At 31.2% G+C, this 15,058-nt stretch overlaps 1 protein-coding gene and 1 long non-coding RNA gene across 3 annotated transcripts in view; one reads left to right on the top strand and one right to left on the bottom strand.

Moving 5' to 3' along the window:
* Positions 1-601: 601 nt before the first annotated feature.
* On the top strand, positions 602-14,496 carry bcn92 (LYR motif-containing protein bcn92). Of its 2 annotated transcripts, none has more exons than XM_076467218.1 (3): positions 602-794; positions 7,162-7,282; positions 14,001-14,496. In XM_076467218.1, the coding sequence occupies exons 1-3, from the start codon at positions 712-714 to the stop codon at positions 14,079-14,081; spliced, it is 285 nt and encodes a 94-aa protein (XP_076323333.1). In that variant the 5' UTR covers positions 602-711; the 3' UTR covers positions 14,082-14,496. The 2 variants fall into 2 exon arrangements, with proteins under 2 accessions (XP_076323333.1, XP_076323335.1); XM_076467220.1 differs by lacking the exon at positions 602-794 and adding an exon at positions 6,600-6,704.
* Positions 9,999-15,058, bottom strand: part of LOC143232132 (uncharacterized) — a 41,460-nt gene continuing 36,400 nt past the window's right edge. The window contains exon 2 of the long non-coding RNA XR_013017390.1: positions 9,999-12,466. This is a non-coding gene — a long non-coding RNA (uncharacterized LOC143232132). The remainder of the gene's footprint in view (positions 12,467-15,058) is intronic.

The raw sequence follows: 15,058 nt of genomic DNA, 5'->3' as shown, positions 1-15,058 counted from the left end.
TTAATATATTCGGTCATTTAATAATGCCTCCCAGTGACCTAGTGGTATGCCTACGGACTTATACCTCTATTTCTTTTCTTGTTTTTGAATTTGGCGCAAAGCTACACGAGAGCTATCTGCCATCCCTAATTTAACAGAGAAAGTCCAGAGGAAAAGCAGTTAGTCATCACCGCCCACCGCCAAGTTTTGAGGCTCCTATTTTACCAACGAATAGTGGGATTGACCTCACATAATAACACCCCCACGGCTGAAACTGCAAGTATGTTTGATGTGACTGGGATTCGAGCCCTCAACCCTCACATTACGAGTCGATCACCCTAACTACGTGACCATGCCAGACCATTATATCGCTACAAACCTGGTTTTAATAGCAATGATGGGTAAAGCACAGATAGCCTTTTGTGTAGCTGTGTGTTTAATACCAAACAACAACATATAATAACTCTTTATGACGAAGCATAACGTCTGATCGTGCTAAGTAATTTAAATGGAATTTGCTTTTAATTTTTATCATGGTTAATTATTTTGAGAAATCACTGAATAACAACGTGTTTACCACCTAGTGACATTTCCTTAACGTAGCATAAGAACTTCATTAAGAAAATAATATCAGCAGTAGTTTTGTTATTTAAAAATTAGAAAGTAAAAAGCGACAGTTTACGTTCTTATTCCAGAAAATTTCAATTTTGTACTGCATTGAGAGTACATAAGATGGCAGCCACCAGAGGAGAAGTTCTGCGGTTATATAAAAAACTATTAAGAGAGTCTGCTAGTTTTTCCAGTTATATTTATAGGTACGCATTTTATTAATATTTTATTCATGTATCCATCTGATAAAATGAATACAAAAATATTTAAAGGTATGTTTTGTCTTAAAGTTTTGTAACTATTGCATTAAATTTGTTTATTCTTAAACGCAAAGCTACGTAATGGATAATCTGTGTAATGTCCTCCTTCAGTGTCGAAACCCGGTATTTAGCTTTTATTGCTGAATGTAAGCCTTCGGACTTAATATTGAGGCGCAGGGAAGGGATCGCACTAAACATAGTGGGCACTTGACATGTTTTTACGCCAATCACAGTTGACATATCTCTAAAGCTAATTTTCCACAAATTTAAGGATTCTGAAGAATAATTTTTACCCGAGTTGCATACGAATTTGTCTGGACCTAGTTAGTGAAAAGATATTTACTGAACCACTGACAACAGGCGGATATATGTGGACAACATAAATGAGTGTGTGTTGAGTAAAAGTGAGGGCCATTTTGCTGTAAGTTTACACAAGATTTTCTGATTTATATGTACTTTTATCGTTAGTTCAAGGTTTTCAAAGGTACGCCCCTCAGTATAAAGCTCTGAACTTTCATTTCACTTGTAGTATTAGATATATGCATGTTACTGTTATAATTTATGGCCACACAGGACCTGTTGGTTTGATGAGGCCATTTCAATGACTATAAAAAAACCCTTAATTAAAAATAAATAATTGAAAACGAGCCCTTACCATTCAAATATTTATCAAGCCTATCCTTAAAGTGATTTCATTTAATGCATTTGAAGACAACCCCTTTCCAGAGGTCAACCCAAGTATCATCTTAGATGTCCACTGAACCTTTTCCAACAATTCAATGTCTTCTATTTCCTGTGGCCCGGCATGGCCAAGCATGTTAAGGCGCGCGACTCCTAATCTGAGGATCGTGAGTTCCCATCCCCGTTGTGCCAAACATGCTCGCCCTTTCAGCCGTGGGGGCGTTATAATGTGACGGTCAATCCCATTATTCATTGGTAAAAGAGTAGCCCAAGAGTTGGTGGTGGGTGGTGATGACTAGCTGCCTTCCCTCTAGTCTTACACTACTAAATTAGGGACTGCTAGCACAGATAGCCATCGAGTACCTTTGTGCGAAATTCAAAACAAACAAACAAATCTATTTCCTGCCACCAGCAATGACACATTGTTTGAATAGCTTAAGAGTCTGATCATCAAGAGCACCAAGATACTTTTCTTTCATAGGGTTATTCCCATCAAACTTACATTAACAATTCAAATTGTGATGTTCTGCATTCATTACATCAATTACAATTAAAATTTATGTACCATTTAATTGTTTACCTCAATATATAGTCCAAATCTTATTGTAAATCAGTAGCATCCCCTTCACAACTAGCAACACTTTAAAAGTTTTTATCATGAGAAAGTTTAAATAATTTATTGATTATTCCATGATCTATGTCATTGATATTAAATCAAAAAGAGTAGAGGTTTAAACACTGAGCCCTGAGGTACCTTACTTGTGGTATTAATCCAGTTTTACTGAACTCCATTTGTAATAACCCTCTTTTTCTTCTATCCAATGAGCCAACCTAGTCCACAGATCTAGAGAAATAACTTTTGTTAACAACCTTTTCATATGGTAACTTTTCAGATACTTTCTAAAAATTAGATACCTAAAACCCACACACCCATAAGTAATAATTTTGTCAAAGGATGTCAAACAATTAGTAAGAGAAGATTTTTCTCTGACAATTCAACAAAATTGTAAAGTTTTTTTAAAATGACTTTGCAAAATTTCTTTTGTGAAACTTTCAAAAATTTTTGCTCTTCTTGATATGAAACTAGCAAGCCTTTATTTATTAAGACAATTTTATCACTTCCGTTTGAAAAAAAAAAGAAGTAACAGTAGCCAAATTACAACTTTCTGGCATCTGCTTCCATTTAAGGACTTACAAAAATAATAGTAAATAGCTCACATATTTAATTCTTAGTCTTCAAAATCCTTAGGTAAATATTATTTGGCCCAAAAGCTTTATCAGTCTTTAAACTTCTAGATTTTTTCTTTAACAAACTCAGGATTAATATGGCTATCTGTGCAGTCTTGTTTCCATCTAGCAATTGTTGAAGGTAAAGAATAGTCTTAAAATTATTATTGGTAAAAATTAAAGAGAAATTATAATATAATAACTCGGCTATCCTATAATCACTAAATATTAACTTTTCTGTGACATTCCTAATATTTTTTACTTGCTATGTAGTTTATCAGTTTGGCAATCAGAAAGGCTCAACACAATATAACCAATACCCAAATAACTTCAAACTTATCTGTCAGGTCACTGCAAATTCTGTTTAGAACGAATGAATTTGAACCTTCTATGGTTTGTGTGTTTGATTAGCAGAATGAAAAGGTTTGAAATACACTGAATTATTAGTGGTACAAGCTGTATATAAAAAAAGTATTTTCAGTTAAAAATTATTAAACATGTGAAATGGTTTCCTGAGTGATTTAGTATATACTGCAAGATTAAAATATTTTGAAAATTTATATGTTAGAAATATGGATATGAAAGGCTATATTTACTATGGTTAATCACACTTGATAAGTATAATGTTCTGTGTTTTGTTGACCATTTTTATCTGACATTGCAGTTTCCATTATAACAAGGGATTACACAATTAGTCTTCACCAAGTACTATAATATCTTCAGAGACCATCTAGTGCATATGGCTTTTAAAACTGATAAACAAAAGTCATAGAGTTCTATTATGACTGTATCATAATAGTTGTAAGTTATGTGGCTAAGTTGGATCCTACATTTAGTTTTTTCAATCATATTTCTCATGAAAATATTTATTGAATTGAAGGTGTGAGTAAATGCTTGTGAATGTTTTTATTTCTCAGCCTTTGCTATCTTCAAGTTATTGACTGTTAGCCTGTTAGCCCTACCAGGAGATATATTTATCTTCACTGCAGTACTTTTAAAGGCCAGATGATTTTATTTTGTAACTATAGTTTTCACTTTGTTGATGAAGAAATTCTACAGATTGGTTTATTATGTGATTCAGAGCAAACTCTATCCTGTTTACTGCACTAGGCATGTTCTTTTGTTTATTTTTAAATGTAATGTCCTTTGGATCTAAATCATTTAACAGATTTGTTGTATAGAAGTTCTTCCATAGAAAGGATGGTAACCTAATTCTTCAGCCATAAGTCAACCTTTAATATCATCACACATAGGCAACAGTAACCATTTCCAGTGATGAGAAAAGTTTAAGTTGATCTATCAGTTCATATTATTTCATGGACTTTAAAAAGTTTTGATTGTGTTGCACTCTTTTTTTACCATGAAACCATGAAAAGTGATTGTTAAGCATTTCAGCTATGCTAAGAGCTGCTTACCAATAACATACAGTAAATTTACATTTACATTCTCTAAGTTACATCACATTTTGAAGTGTGAATGATGGTGTGATTAATTCCTCACAATTTAGTGTAGAATATCTTGTTTGACATCAGCATTATTCATGCCTGTTCTCCCATTATTTGAAAAGAGTCAATACTGACCTTTGCTTTCATGAACAGTTATTCAAATGGGAGGTAGACAAACAATGAGAAACAGCATGGCTCTTAATATATATAAGATCAAATGGTTAGGAATTCAAAGATGCTAAACATGTTATCTGAGGCATCTACCATTCTTGCCATTAAGTATGAAAAAGTACATAATGCATTAATTCTATCAATTCTTTTAACAATCTAAACACCAATCTCATACTGTCTTTTTTTTTTCTAAAGAAAAAGATTGTAGAGTATAAAACCTGTCCACATATGGCAATATTTCCATCATATGTATCATCCTAGTAACCTTTCTTAAAATATAAATTATGGTAACCTATATACATTATCTTGGATTTATTATAATTAAAGGCCACCTGCCATTTTATTTCCCCAACTAACCAAATAATTTGTAAACCAGCAGTATTATCAATACAGTCAACAACATCCTAGACTTCAATATCGTCAGCAAATTTAAGCCATTTATTGACCATTCTTTCATCTATATCATCAATCTAGACAGAAATAAGAGCAAAGGTCTTAACACTTAACCCTCATTTACCCTAATTATGACATTAATCTGTTTGATGGAACTTCATTAATAAAATTCAACTGCTTTCTTTCATCTAGCCTTTTGTAATGATTCAACTTATATCCAACTCCTTACAGATAAGGTTTTAAAAACTTATGTAACATCTTGTCAGTTTTACTTAAAATCAAGGCTCACCAAATCCACACCTTTACCTTCATCTGCATAATCACTAATATCTTTAAAAACTACCAAAAGATTGATAAAGCAAGATTTCTCTCTAGTGAAACAGTTTTGACTATCTAACAATATTTTAAATTGTCTGAATTTCCAAAGCTTCCTTTATGAAGTTTTTCAAAATATTTCCACCACTGATGTAAGACTAATAAGCCTATAAATACCTGAAGAGTATATATCATCTTTCTTGGAAGAGGAGCACTTTAGTCAATTTCCAATCTTATTGACGTGACCACTTTTTTCAAGGACTTATAAAAAATATATATATAGATATATATATTAGCACGTGACTCGCATATTCAGTCTTGAATATCCTACAAAATGTTAGGGAAATATCTGGTTCAAGAGACTTGTATTTTAAACTTCATAATTTGTTCTTGACCCTGCATTATTCTTCTGTATAAATACTCCATGGTCACCCTTCCAAGATTGAGCAGACTCCATTATCACAACTAAAAGTATTTAAATAATAATGAAAAAAAACTATTATTTTGGAAAAAGACACTAACACCCAAAACATTTTCCTTTATTAATCAATAAATGAACATTGAATATTGCAACTTGTTTTTTTTTAATCATCTAAACTAATTGTAACAATTTAACACAAACTAGCTGAATACTGAAGTTATTGAGAACAGCAAATGTGTATATGCTTCAATCTGTTGGTTCCAATGTTACAAAATATTTGGGGGATCTGAAGACCCCAGAAGAATAATGCAGGGCTAACAAGCTCATAATTAATATGACCTTTGTGTTTGATCATCCTTACATCTAGCAGCTGCTCAGGATGTAAAATATTATTTAAATCTTTATCAATTGAAACTGAAGCAAAAAATTAATTAATTTAGTCATAATTCAGGAGGCCTTACTTGCATCCTAACATTTTGCTTACTCTTGATGTATATAGAGAACTCTCTGCTGTTAATATTTACATTTTCAGCCAGCCTTTCTCATATACCTTTTTTATTGCTTTATATCCTCATTAACCAACTGTTTTGATCTTCTATAATCCTTGAAGTCTTTCTAGTAGTCAATCTAAACTTAACTTTATGATGGTTTTCCTTACTTTTGTTCCTCATACTTTCTGTGGGGGTAACTGAGTGTTTTACTGGCAGCCATCCCTTTTTTCCTATGAGGATCATGTTAATATTGTGTGTTTAAAAACTTGTGTTAAAAATTTCTATGCTTGATTAGTTTTTAGAACTGATTCAGTTCCCCAGTTCACAATAAGTAATTCTTGTCATGCCCCTTCAAAATGTGTTTTTTTTTTCATTACAGTATTGGAAATTAACATTAATTTTGAAAGCATTGTTCCTAGACCAATAGTTATCCTAAACAGTTTCAAAAACTATTCTTTCTCATGATCTAACTCTAACATTTTGGAATATCAATGATTGAGAAGTATTTTAAATTATTTGTATATATTTATTTATTATAAAAAACTAGCTAAAAGCTTTAAGTTCTTTATTAGAAGAATATATAATCCTTTTCTTTCTCTGTAGTTCCAATAATCTGTCCAAGTAAATGGTGTTTTTGCTTCCTTAGTTCCTGCAACCTGACTGTAAGATTTCTGCCTTTCTGAAAAATGTCCTTCAAATCCCAAAATGCCAAGTAATTTTACTTTTCAAGCTACTGAGTAGGAATGTGTGTTCTAAATTTTTGGATAATGGGAGTATTTTATGACAATTTCACACATCTTAAAAAACAAAAGGCTATTTTCTTCTATGTTGGCCCTCGGGAATCTTAATTAAGTATATCTCATGAAAAGCTACTAAATGTATATTTTTGTTTCATGTATTTGTTATTTGGAAATGTTGTCAATTAGTATATTTAAAATATTTATTTTACTAATAACAGAAACCATTTTCATGCAGGTTATTATGTTGTTATAAATTGAATTGTTTTTACTTGTCATAAATGAGAGTGTCAGAGATTCATTTAGTTTTTTTAAAAATATAAGTCAAAAACTTGATGAGAAGCATATTATGCAAACTTGAAAAAGACCTGTGTAGTAAGTGAAAGAAATAAAATTACTTGATTATTTTTTGCATTTTTATGTGTATTTCAGAACGTATGCTGTTAGAAGGATAAAGGATGCTTTCAGGGAAAACATGGGTGAAAGTGATCCTGGAAAAATCAAAGACCTCATCATGTATGGAGTACACAATCTTGAAATTATTAAGAGACAGGTAAGAGCTCATTTTTTTCTTTATTAAAAAAATCATAAAGACTTAATTGAAAACTTTCATTTAAACAACAATTCATCAAGGAAATTATTAACTTTAGAATACAGGAAACTATCTGCTAAAAATTAACTTGGTAATAAGTATAGCTAATTTAATATACCATTCTTATGTTTTTGCTAAGAAAGATTGGATTGCTTTGTTTTGTCAGTTGGTTTCCCTTACTGTTGACTAAATTTTCAGTTGTATACCCCAACTCATCCAAATACATATAAGAAGCTAGGAATACAAAATAATTGCTTTAATTAAAATGTATTAATAGAAAATTTAAAGTGTTAAAAGTAGATACAGTTTAAACTATTAAACATTCTACTTGATAATGTAAATGAAAGTAAACTAAAGAAAGAAAGAGTGAAGTGTATCTTTCTTATACATTCATCTAATCTTCTTGATTTTCTATTTGTATAATTATGTATGTGTCTTAAAAATGCATCACTGAAGTCAGTTTGCTATTACTGATTCATGTGATGATGGTTTTGTATTGCTGATTTATCCAGAATAAAGTACTATCGGTTAATATTTCTTCAGATACACTGAAGAATTACATTTTTTGCATATTTATTTTCCAACTGGAAACTGGATGTCTCGGGTAAAGAAAGATTTTAAAAAACTAATTATACAAGAGCTACATTCACAATTACTAATAGTTTTAAAAGCATAAGAAATCTGTAAAGCAGGGCCTTTATAATTTTGAAACTTTTATAAAAATAAAAATATGTTTGTCAAGATTTAATCATTTTTCCATAAAACTAAATTTATAGAGAAGGATATTCTTTCTTTGTGCCTCCTCATCAGATTTTTGTTTTATTAATTGTATTTTTTAGTTTTTACTTCTTTTATGCTATTGACACAACCAGAATTTTTTCCTACCATATCTGATATCTCAAATTCAAATTTTATAAAATCCTTTAAACTTAATTATATATTTTTTATAAATTTTGAGATATGTTTCTGGTGGGGTTTGTCTTTCTGTGGAAATGGCCTTACCTATTTCCATCATTTATTTATTTCAGAACAGACATATGACTAAAGCATAAAACACATTTAAAAATTGTTTTTAAGAATTTTAAATTACTTTCAGGAAGATTTTTCAGTTAGATTATTTTTTTACACTTGAAAAATTAGATAACTTTCCCTAAAAATATCTTAAGTATTATTAAAATATTCCCTGTAAAATAAAATATTTTCTAAGTATTAATTTTGTGTCTAATTTATTTTTAAATATTTCTAATGTGACATGCATATTGTGTCTTAGTGATCCTGATGTCTAACTCTTATTAATTAAATTCTTTACATAATTATTCAAAAAAATAAACACAAGATCTATATTGTTATCCTGCCTTCTAAGTTATTTCATTTATTGATTAAACAAAAAAGAAACTTTTATAATTTTCAATAGTGCTTGATACTTTGTTAAACATGTCTTTCAATATGCCTAACATTAACATTCCTTTATCACAATTTTTATCAAATTTCTATGCCTGATTACCCTTAACACCTTATTAAAATGATCTGATAGTTTTGAATTTGTCAGTAAGTAACCTCTTTTCCTATATTATTATAGATCTTATTCCAGTTTTTCAACACAACAAAGCTACCAATATAAAAGAGAAGTAGTTTTGTCACAAGTACTGCTCATCTCTCCATAAAATAGATGGTTACTACTGAAAACTTTTTGTACATTTGCTAAGCCTTTAAATAAAATGCCCATTCTTATACACAGTAATAAGTTTTGTGCTAGTCTTTGATGTAATTAATATTAGACTCTACACTTCCACCAACAGAAGGGTGACACATCTTCCTTGTGCAGTACATCTCTTGAACACTTTGTACTTAGAGCTCATTTTTTACTTCAGCATTGCAGTGTTCAGTCATGTTACATTATGGATTACAGAAGTTTGCACTTATTATTTTCATCCTTTCATTATTGAGAAGAAAAATGTGCATTTTAAAAAATTGATTTGAGTTAGCACTTTTAACACAAATTATTATTTTTACAGCTTTCCATCAGTGTAGTTTTGAAGATCTTGAATATTACTTCTCATATTCAGGTTTATGGAATCGTTTCAGTAGGAGTTGTTTCATCTTTAAACAGCAACATAGTGACTGAAGTTATTCTGATGGTGAGAAGTGCAACCACCGTGCATCATGTGGTTTGTTCTATTCTACAGTTTTTATCTTGGACTCAGGACTTAAGGCTTCCTGCTTCTGTAACTCTCGTTGATCCTGCTCTTCTCATAGCATGTCTTTGTTTGTGGTTTTTCTATCTCTGATGAGGAACAAGTAACACCCACTTTTACCTTTCATTGCTCTGATAACGTGGGTGTGTGACATTTGTTTATCATATTCCAATTACTTCTGCTTATTCTCAGTCAAGCTTTTTGCATGCCCTTCTCCTCATGAGATTTTGTTTCCCTTTCTTCTCTCCTGCCTCACAATCTGAGGATCAATGGTCACTGAACATCTTTATACAGCAGTGTGAGCATTATAATGTAATGATCAGTCTCACTATTTGTAAAATAATAGCAGAGGGTAATTTTGACTAACTATTACTGCTGAATTAGGAATGTAGTGCAGATAGTACAGGTATATCTTTGTGGGAAACTTAAAATATAACCATCCAATTAGATTTTCTTGCACCTGATTGTTGCATCATTGTAGATTTTTCTTTTCTTCTTCATGTTTACTCTCTCTTTTCATACCCTCTCTAGTGTGACCTGTGTTTAGAATTCTTCATCATTTCTAATGCTCTTATCCCTTAAATCTATTTTTTTTCTCTCTCCTTGTGAGTTTTTTTTATACTTTTACTCTTTTCCCTCATTCCATATGTTGTACTTTGTTTACTCACCTTATTAGCTTGTTACTCATATAATTCTTTACTGCTGAGGCTTTGTATTGTTATCCTCACAGCTTTACAGGAGAAGTTTGCACTAATCTGTTCATTTTCTTCTTCATTTGTTGCCCAGTTCACTTGATTCTTTGTTTCTGAGATTTCCTCATCTAGATGCCTTGTTTTGCTTATCCCAGATTATCTCTCAAAAACTCCATTTGCCACTTTCCCTTCAGACAATTTTTAGGGGAGTTCTTCACTCTTTGATCCATTTTTGATGTCCCCCACTCCTAAGAGGCCAGTCATTATGTTGTTTAGTGATCATTTGTTTTTGGAACCACCCCTCAGCTCTTGTCCTGCCAGAGCTTGACTCTTATTTTTGACACTCATGCAGTCACTTTGCAGGAAACTATTGAGTCACACATTTTTCTCTTGAGAACTTACTTTGTCTAACTAGATTCACATCTCTCTGTTTTTAACCAAGTTCTGAGGGCTTTCACATGGGGAATACACTCCTTTGGTATGCCTTTCCACCACTATGTAGATATTTGACATCTTTATCCCAGTCTGTCCTAGGAGGAGGCATCATATGCTAGTTCTCCCTTGTTTGAGTCATTTGGTCAGGCTCTTAAGTCAGTATTGACTCTTATTAGTACCTGAAGAAGTTATGAATATATATCACCTAATTGTAGATAAGTTCAATTTACTTTACATTTCTGGGATATGAAGATTGTGGTTCCTAAGGCTTTTGTATTTCCTTTTCGTCCTACACAAGCTTTTGTCCCTTTTGGGATCTCTTGAGTATTTCATGTCCCTTTTTCTTTTGTATACATCTTTTTGTGTCCCCTGCAGATTATTCTTGTAGATCAGTGAAATATACCCTGAAATATCTCCATATTTTCTAATTTCTATACTTTTGTCTCTTTACCTCCCATTGTTGTGATCATTCAAATTTCAATGCACACTGGATAGGGTGGAGTTCTGGATATCTTATTTTTTCATGTTTGGTGTCACATGGAGTGATTTTTCCACATTGATACTCTTTAGGTATGGGCAGTTCAATATGCCTGCTACCATCCTTTGTTACAACTGTCTGGATCCTGTTTTGATTTATTTGGACAGCTCCACTGTAATTTCTTACATCATCTGCTAGGGAGGCACTTTCTCATGAGACCACTGCTTTCTGGTTCTTGAGCTCCACTTTTATGGTCATGAAAACAACACCTGAATTTATTAGCAGAATAACTGCTTTACCTATACTGCATCCTTCTGATAGAGTGGTCCATACTCTGATGTTTTTTGTAGATTTGTTTCCACCTTAGGAGTCAGTGATGTATTTTTCCTTTATATTAAGCTTCCACTTTTGGTAATTATTTCCAGACTTTATAGCTCTGATAATATTCCTCTTGGGTTGACATTGATCAACCTTCTTTCTGCATGCCTATCCTTTTATTTAACTTTTCCCAGGGTTATCTTTAATTCACAGTGCACCTTGTTAGGTTCTTCTCATTGCCACTTATTAGCTAACTGAATTGTCACTTCTACTTGTGCTACTTTTGTGATTCTTGAGTGTCTATATCTTCTATCTTGAAGGCCTTTTTATTTCAACCTGAGGCATTCATTTTTTCACCATGGTGTTCCACACTATATTCATTTGTGGCTTTTGTCCTCTCTTAATTAAGACAGGCGGGTTTTAAGTACAGAGTAATTTGTTTTTTGCTTGCTCTTGTTGGGCATCTCCATTTCCATTTATCACTGCCAGTGGATAACTTATTGATAGTGGTCTATTCACTGCTCCGTTCTTCAGATCATCAGATTCTTCCTCATGTTTGTCTCATTCATAAACTTGATTGCCAGTTACTATCTATCTTTGTTAAGAATCATCAATCATTTTTCCTGATTATTATTATTTTCTTTTCTGGCTCTTATGAACATCTTCCAAACCTTTCTAATCAATTGTTCTTTTTATCTGATTCATTTTTGAACTGGAACCACTGTTTAACTGTCAGTACTTTTACGTGTCCTCCATTCAACTATTTGACTACCTCTTCCCTGTATCATCTCTCTCTAAGGACGTATGTACTTTTTGTTTATGGGAAGTATCACCCTGATGTTTTTTGTATAGATGTCTTCTGCACTCTTTATTACAGGGATAGGTTCATTTTAGTCTCAGACTATCCTCCCTCACCAAGACTTGGCTTGATTGGATGTTTCATTACTATATCATTTTACTTCACTAGCTAACTTCTTCATCTTGACTCTCATGGTCTTAGGTCTCATCACAGGTCTGGTCCATTAACCTAGAATTTGAAAATAGTGTCAAACATCTTTTAGTTTAATAAAAACAACCCAAACCATTCCAGAATTTTTTTTTTAATTGATCCATGTCAAGGTGTTCATCTGACTCAAGTGGCAGGTGTTAATTATGAATGGTATGTTCACAGAAAATATCTTTAAATAATTTTCTGTGAATGATTTTTCAATACTAACAGTAAATAACAAATTACCAGACATCAAATGGCCTTTTAGCCATTCTCCCTAAAGAAATATAGAAAACTAATCACTAAATCCAGGTGTTATTCCCAAATATTCATTAGCTCTTCACTTGAAGTCCTGTAGAGCTACAGCCTCTATCATTAAAGAGTAATTTATTCTACAGATTTAGCATCCTATTAGAAAAATAAAACTGTCTGACTAGACAAATGCCTGACTTTTTTATATTTCACATCTATGTTCTCTTGTTAGAAATCTTAACAGTTCATTTCAAATTTTGATTTCTTCAGTTTGATCACCTGTGATTCTTCTCATTTCAAGACAGACAGAACAATTTAATGGATTAGAGGTCTTAACCTGTCCTCATATGATAATCCAACCATGCCTAAACTCGTCCTAGCAGCTCTCCACTAAGTCTCTCATAAAAACTCAACAAACTGCTCAAGATAATGGAAATAAAACAGCATATAAATACTTCCAAAGAAGCATAAATAATGAATTTTACAACAAAAACATGTTGAATCATGAAAGTTTCAAATAGTCATAAATTGAATTTGATCTGTATTTATAGTGTATCTATAGCACATTAGATGTTTTTGTTTTTTTAAGTACTTTAGAATATTGAAATTAATTTATGACATCTTTATTTTCTCTAAGTACAGTATAGGCTATTTATTAAATAATTTTATTTTTATTTGAACTGCTTTCAGTGAAAAACAGAAAAATAATATGGTTTCAGATTTTGTAATTCAATTACTGATGTTGTAGTATTAGATTCACAATCCTGGTTTAATATATATGTACTTTCCTGCTTTAAAAATACTTGTATGAGGGGAGAAAAAAAAAAGACTTGAAATAATTGTCAAATTACTTTTGAAATTATTTGAGCATCTATTATGTATACAGAATATTGAAATTTGTGGAATTGTATTCACCTTAAACTATCATTATTACATTGTTTACAAATAATAGTATGATTATTATTTGTTATCCATATATTTCTGACCTGGCCTTTTATCTTATATACTATATAAAGCTCAGTTCAGGCTCAAAATATTATATATTTAAGTGGAATTTTGATATATAACAACATTTCAGTAAAATATTTGATTTATTAATATCTGTTGAAGATGAGCTTTTCATATTTTAGTGTTAAGACACAAAAGCAAATGATTGAAACTTGTGATTAGGTTTCAAGTACCAATCAAGGTAATTAAAACATTTCACAGTTTAAGTCTTACATTACACAAAGATATCAGAGGCTATTGGATAATGAATTACATATTTTCCAAAAGTTAAATAATTTATTTTATGATATGTAATGCTTTTTCTTTTTTTCAGGTTGTCATCAATCAGCTCTACAAGACACAGGACTTAATTGTAGAAGCCTGTAAGAAGCAATCAAATGATCAAAAGACCTAAATTTAGTACTGTGTATAATGTAAATTAAAGGAACATTCTCAAAGACTCAGGGTTTATGTTGAAGCAATTTTTTTCTTGAAACTGAGTAAAGCATTTCTCAGAGTAACAAGAAAAACAAAGTTGAAATTGGCAGATCAGAAGCCATTTTTGCTAAGTTTTCATCAATATTCTGGCTTCAGTTAAAACTGAGATAACTTTAGAGTAATTTCATTGTTAGTAAAGAGTTTTGGCTGCGTGATAACAATGTTTACTGTTGTGTTTTTATTTTTTGTTTTTATTGTCACATTAATTTGGTACGTAATAAACAATAGTACTTGTGTTATACACTTAAATATACTTTGTGATTTTTGTGTTAGGCATTATATTTCTGTAGTTTGTATTAATATAAATGAATAAAAAATTACATTTCTAGATACTTGAAGTAAAATATATTTTGTGTTTATTCACCATGATCCTATGCTGCTTTTACATCTGAAAGTATACTCTTATAGACATGAATGGTATGTCGTATTGAAATTCAATTGGAGTTTTCCTCACTTAAACACAAAAATGTAAAAGTTTAACCACTAGATGGCATTACTTCTAAAATATTTAATGTTCTGTCTATAGCAAGAGGGAAAAAATTCTTAATTCTATTATGTTTACATATGTATACTTTATATATGCTTTCATATAATTCAAATTGAAACGAAGTAAATCATTTTTCATATGTATGTTTGATTACGTGTGAAATAAAACGACTTTTAGATATTATTAATGACTTATCTTTTTAAAAAGTACTAGGAGTTCACGTTTCTTCAGAAAAACACATGTTTGAACTATAGCTCAGAACATAGTTGCATAGGTAATATAACGCAAAAAAAAAGGAGACTTGTGTAATTATTTTTAAAGTTATTTGTACACTAATCAAATTAAGGACGAGATTCATTTATACATTTAAAATCTTTGTGCGATGTTTTGGCGTTGAAAAAAGTATT

The sequence above is a fragment of the Tachypleus tridentatus genome, chromosome 11 (genome assembly GCF_004210375.1).
Source record: "Tachypleus tridentatus isolate NWPU-2018 chromosome 11, ASM421037v1, whole genome shotgun sequence".
Classification (NCBI taxonomy): Eukaryota; Metazoa; Arthropoda; class Merostomata; order Xiphosura; family Limulidae; genus Tachypleus; species Tachypleus tridentatus.
Note: the sequence above shows the minus strand (reverse complement) of the source record. Positions and strands in the feature narration are given on the sequence as shown.

Coding starts and splice junctions, on each gene's coding strand:
- bcn92 (XM_076467218.1), top strand. CDS start 712: ATGGCAGCCACCAGAGGAGAAGTTCTGCGGTTATATAAAAAACTATTA. Junction 795..7,161: donor TTTTCCAGTTATATTTATAG/GTACGCATTTTA, acceptor TGTGTATTTCAG/AACGTATGCTGTTAGAAGGA. Junction 7,283..14,000: donor TTGAAATTATTAAGAGACAG/GTAAGAGCTCAT, acceptor TCTTTTTTTCAG/GTTGTCATCAATCAGCTCTA.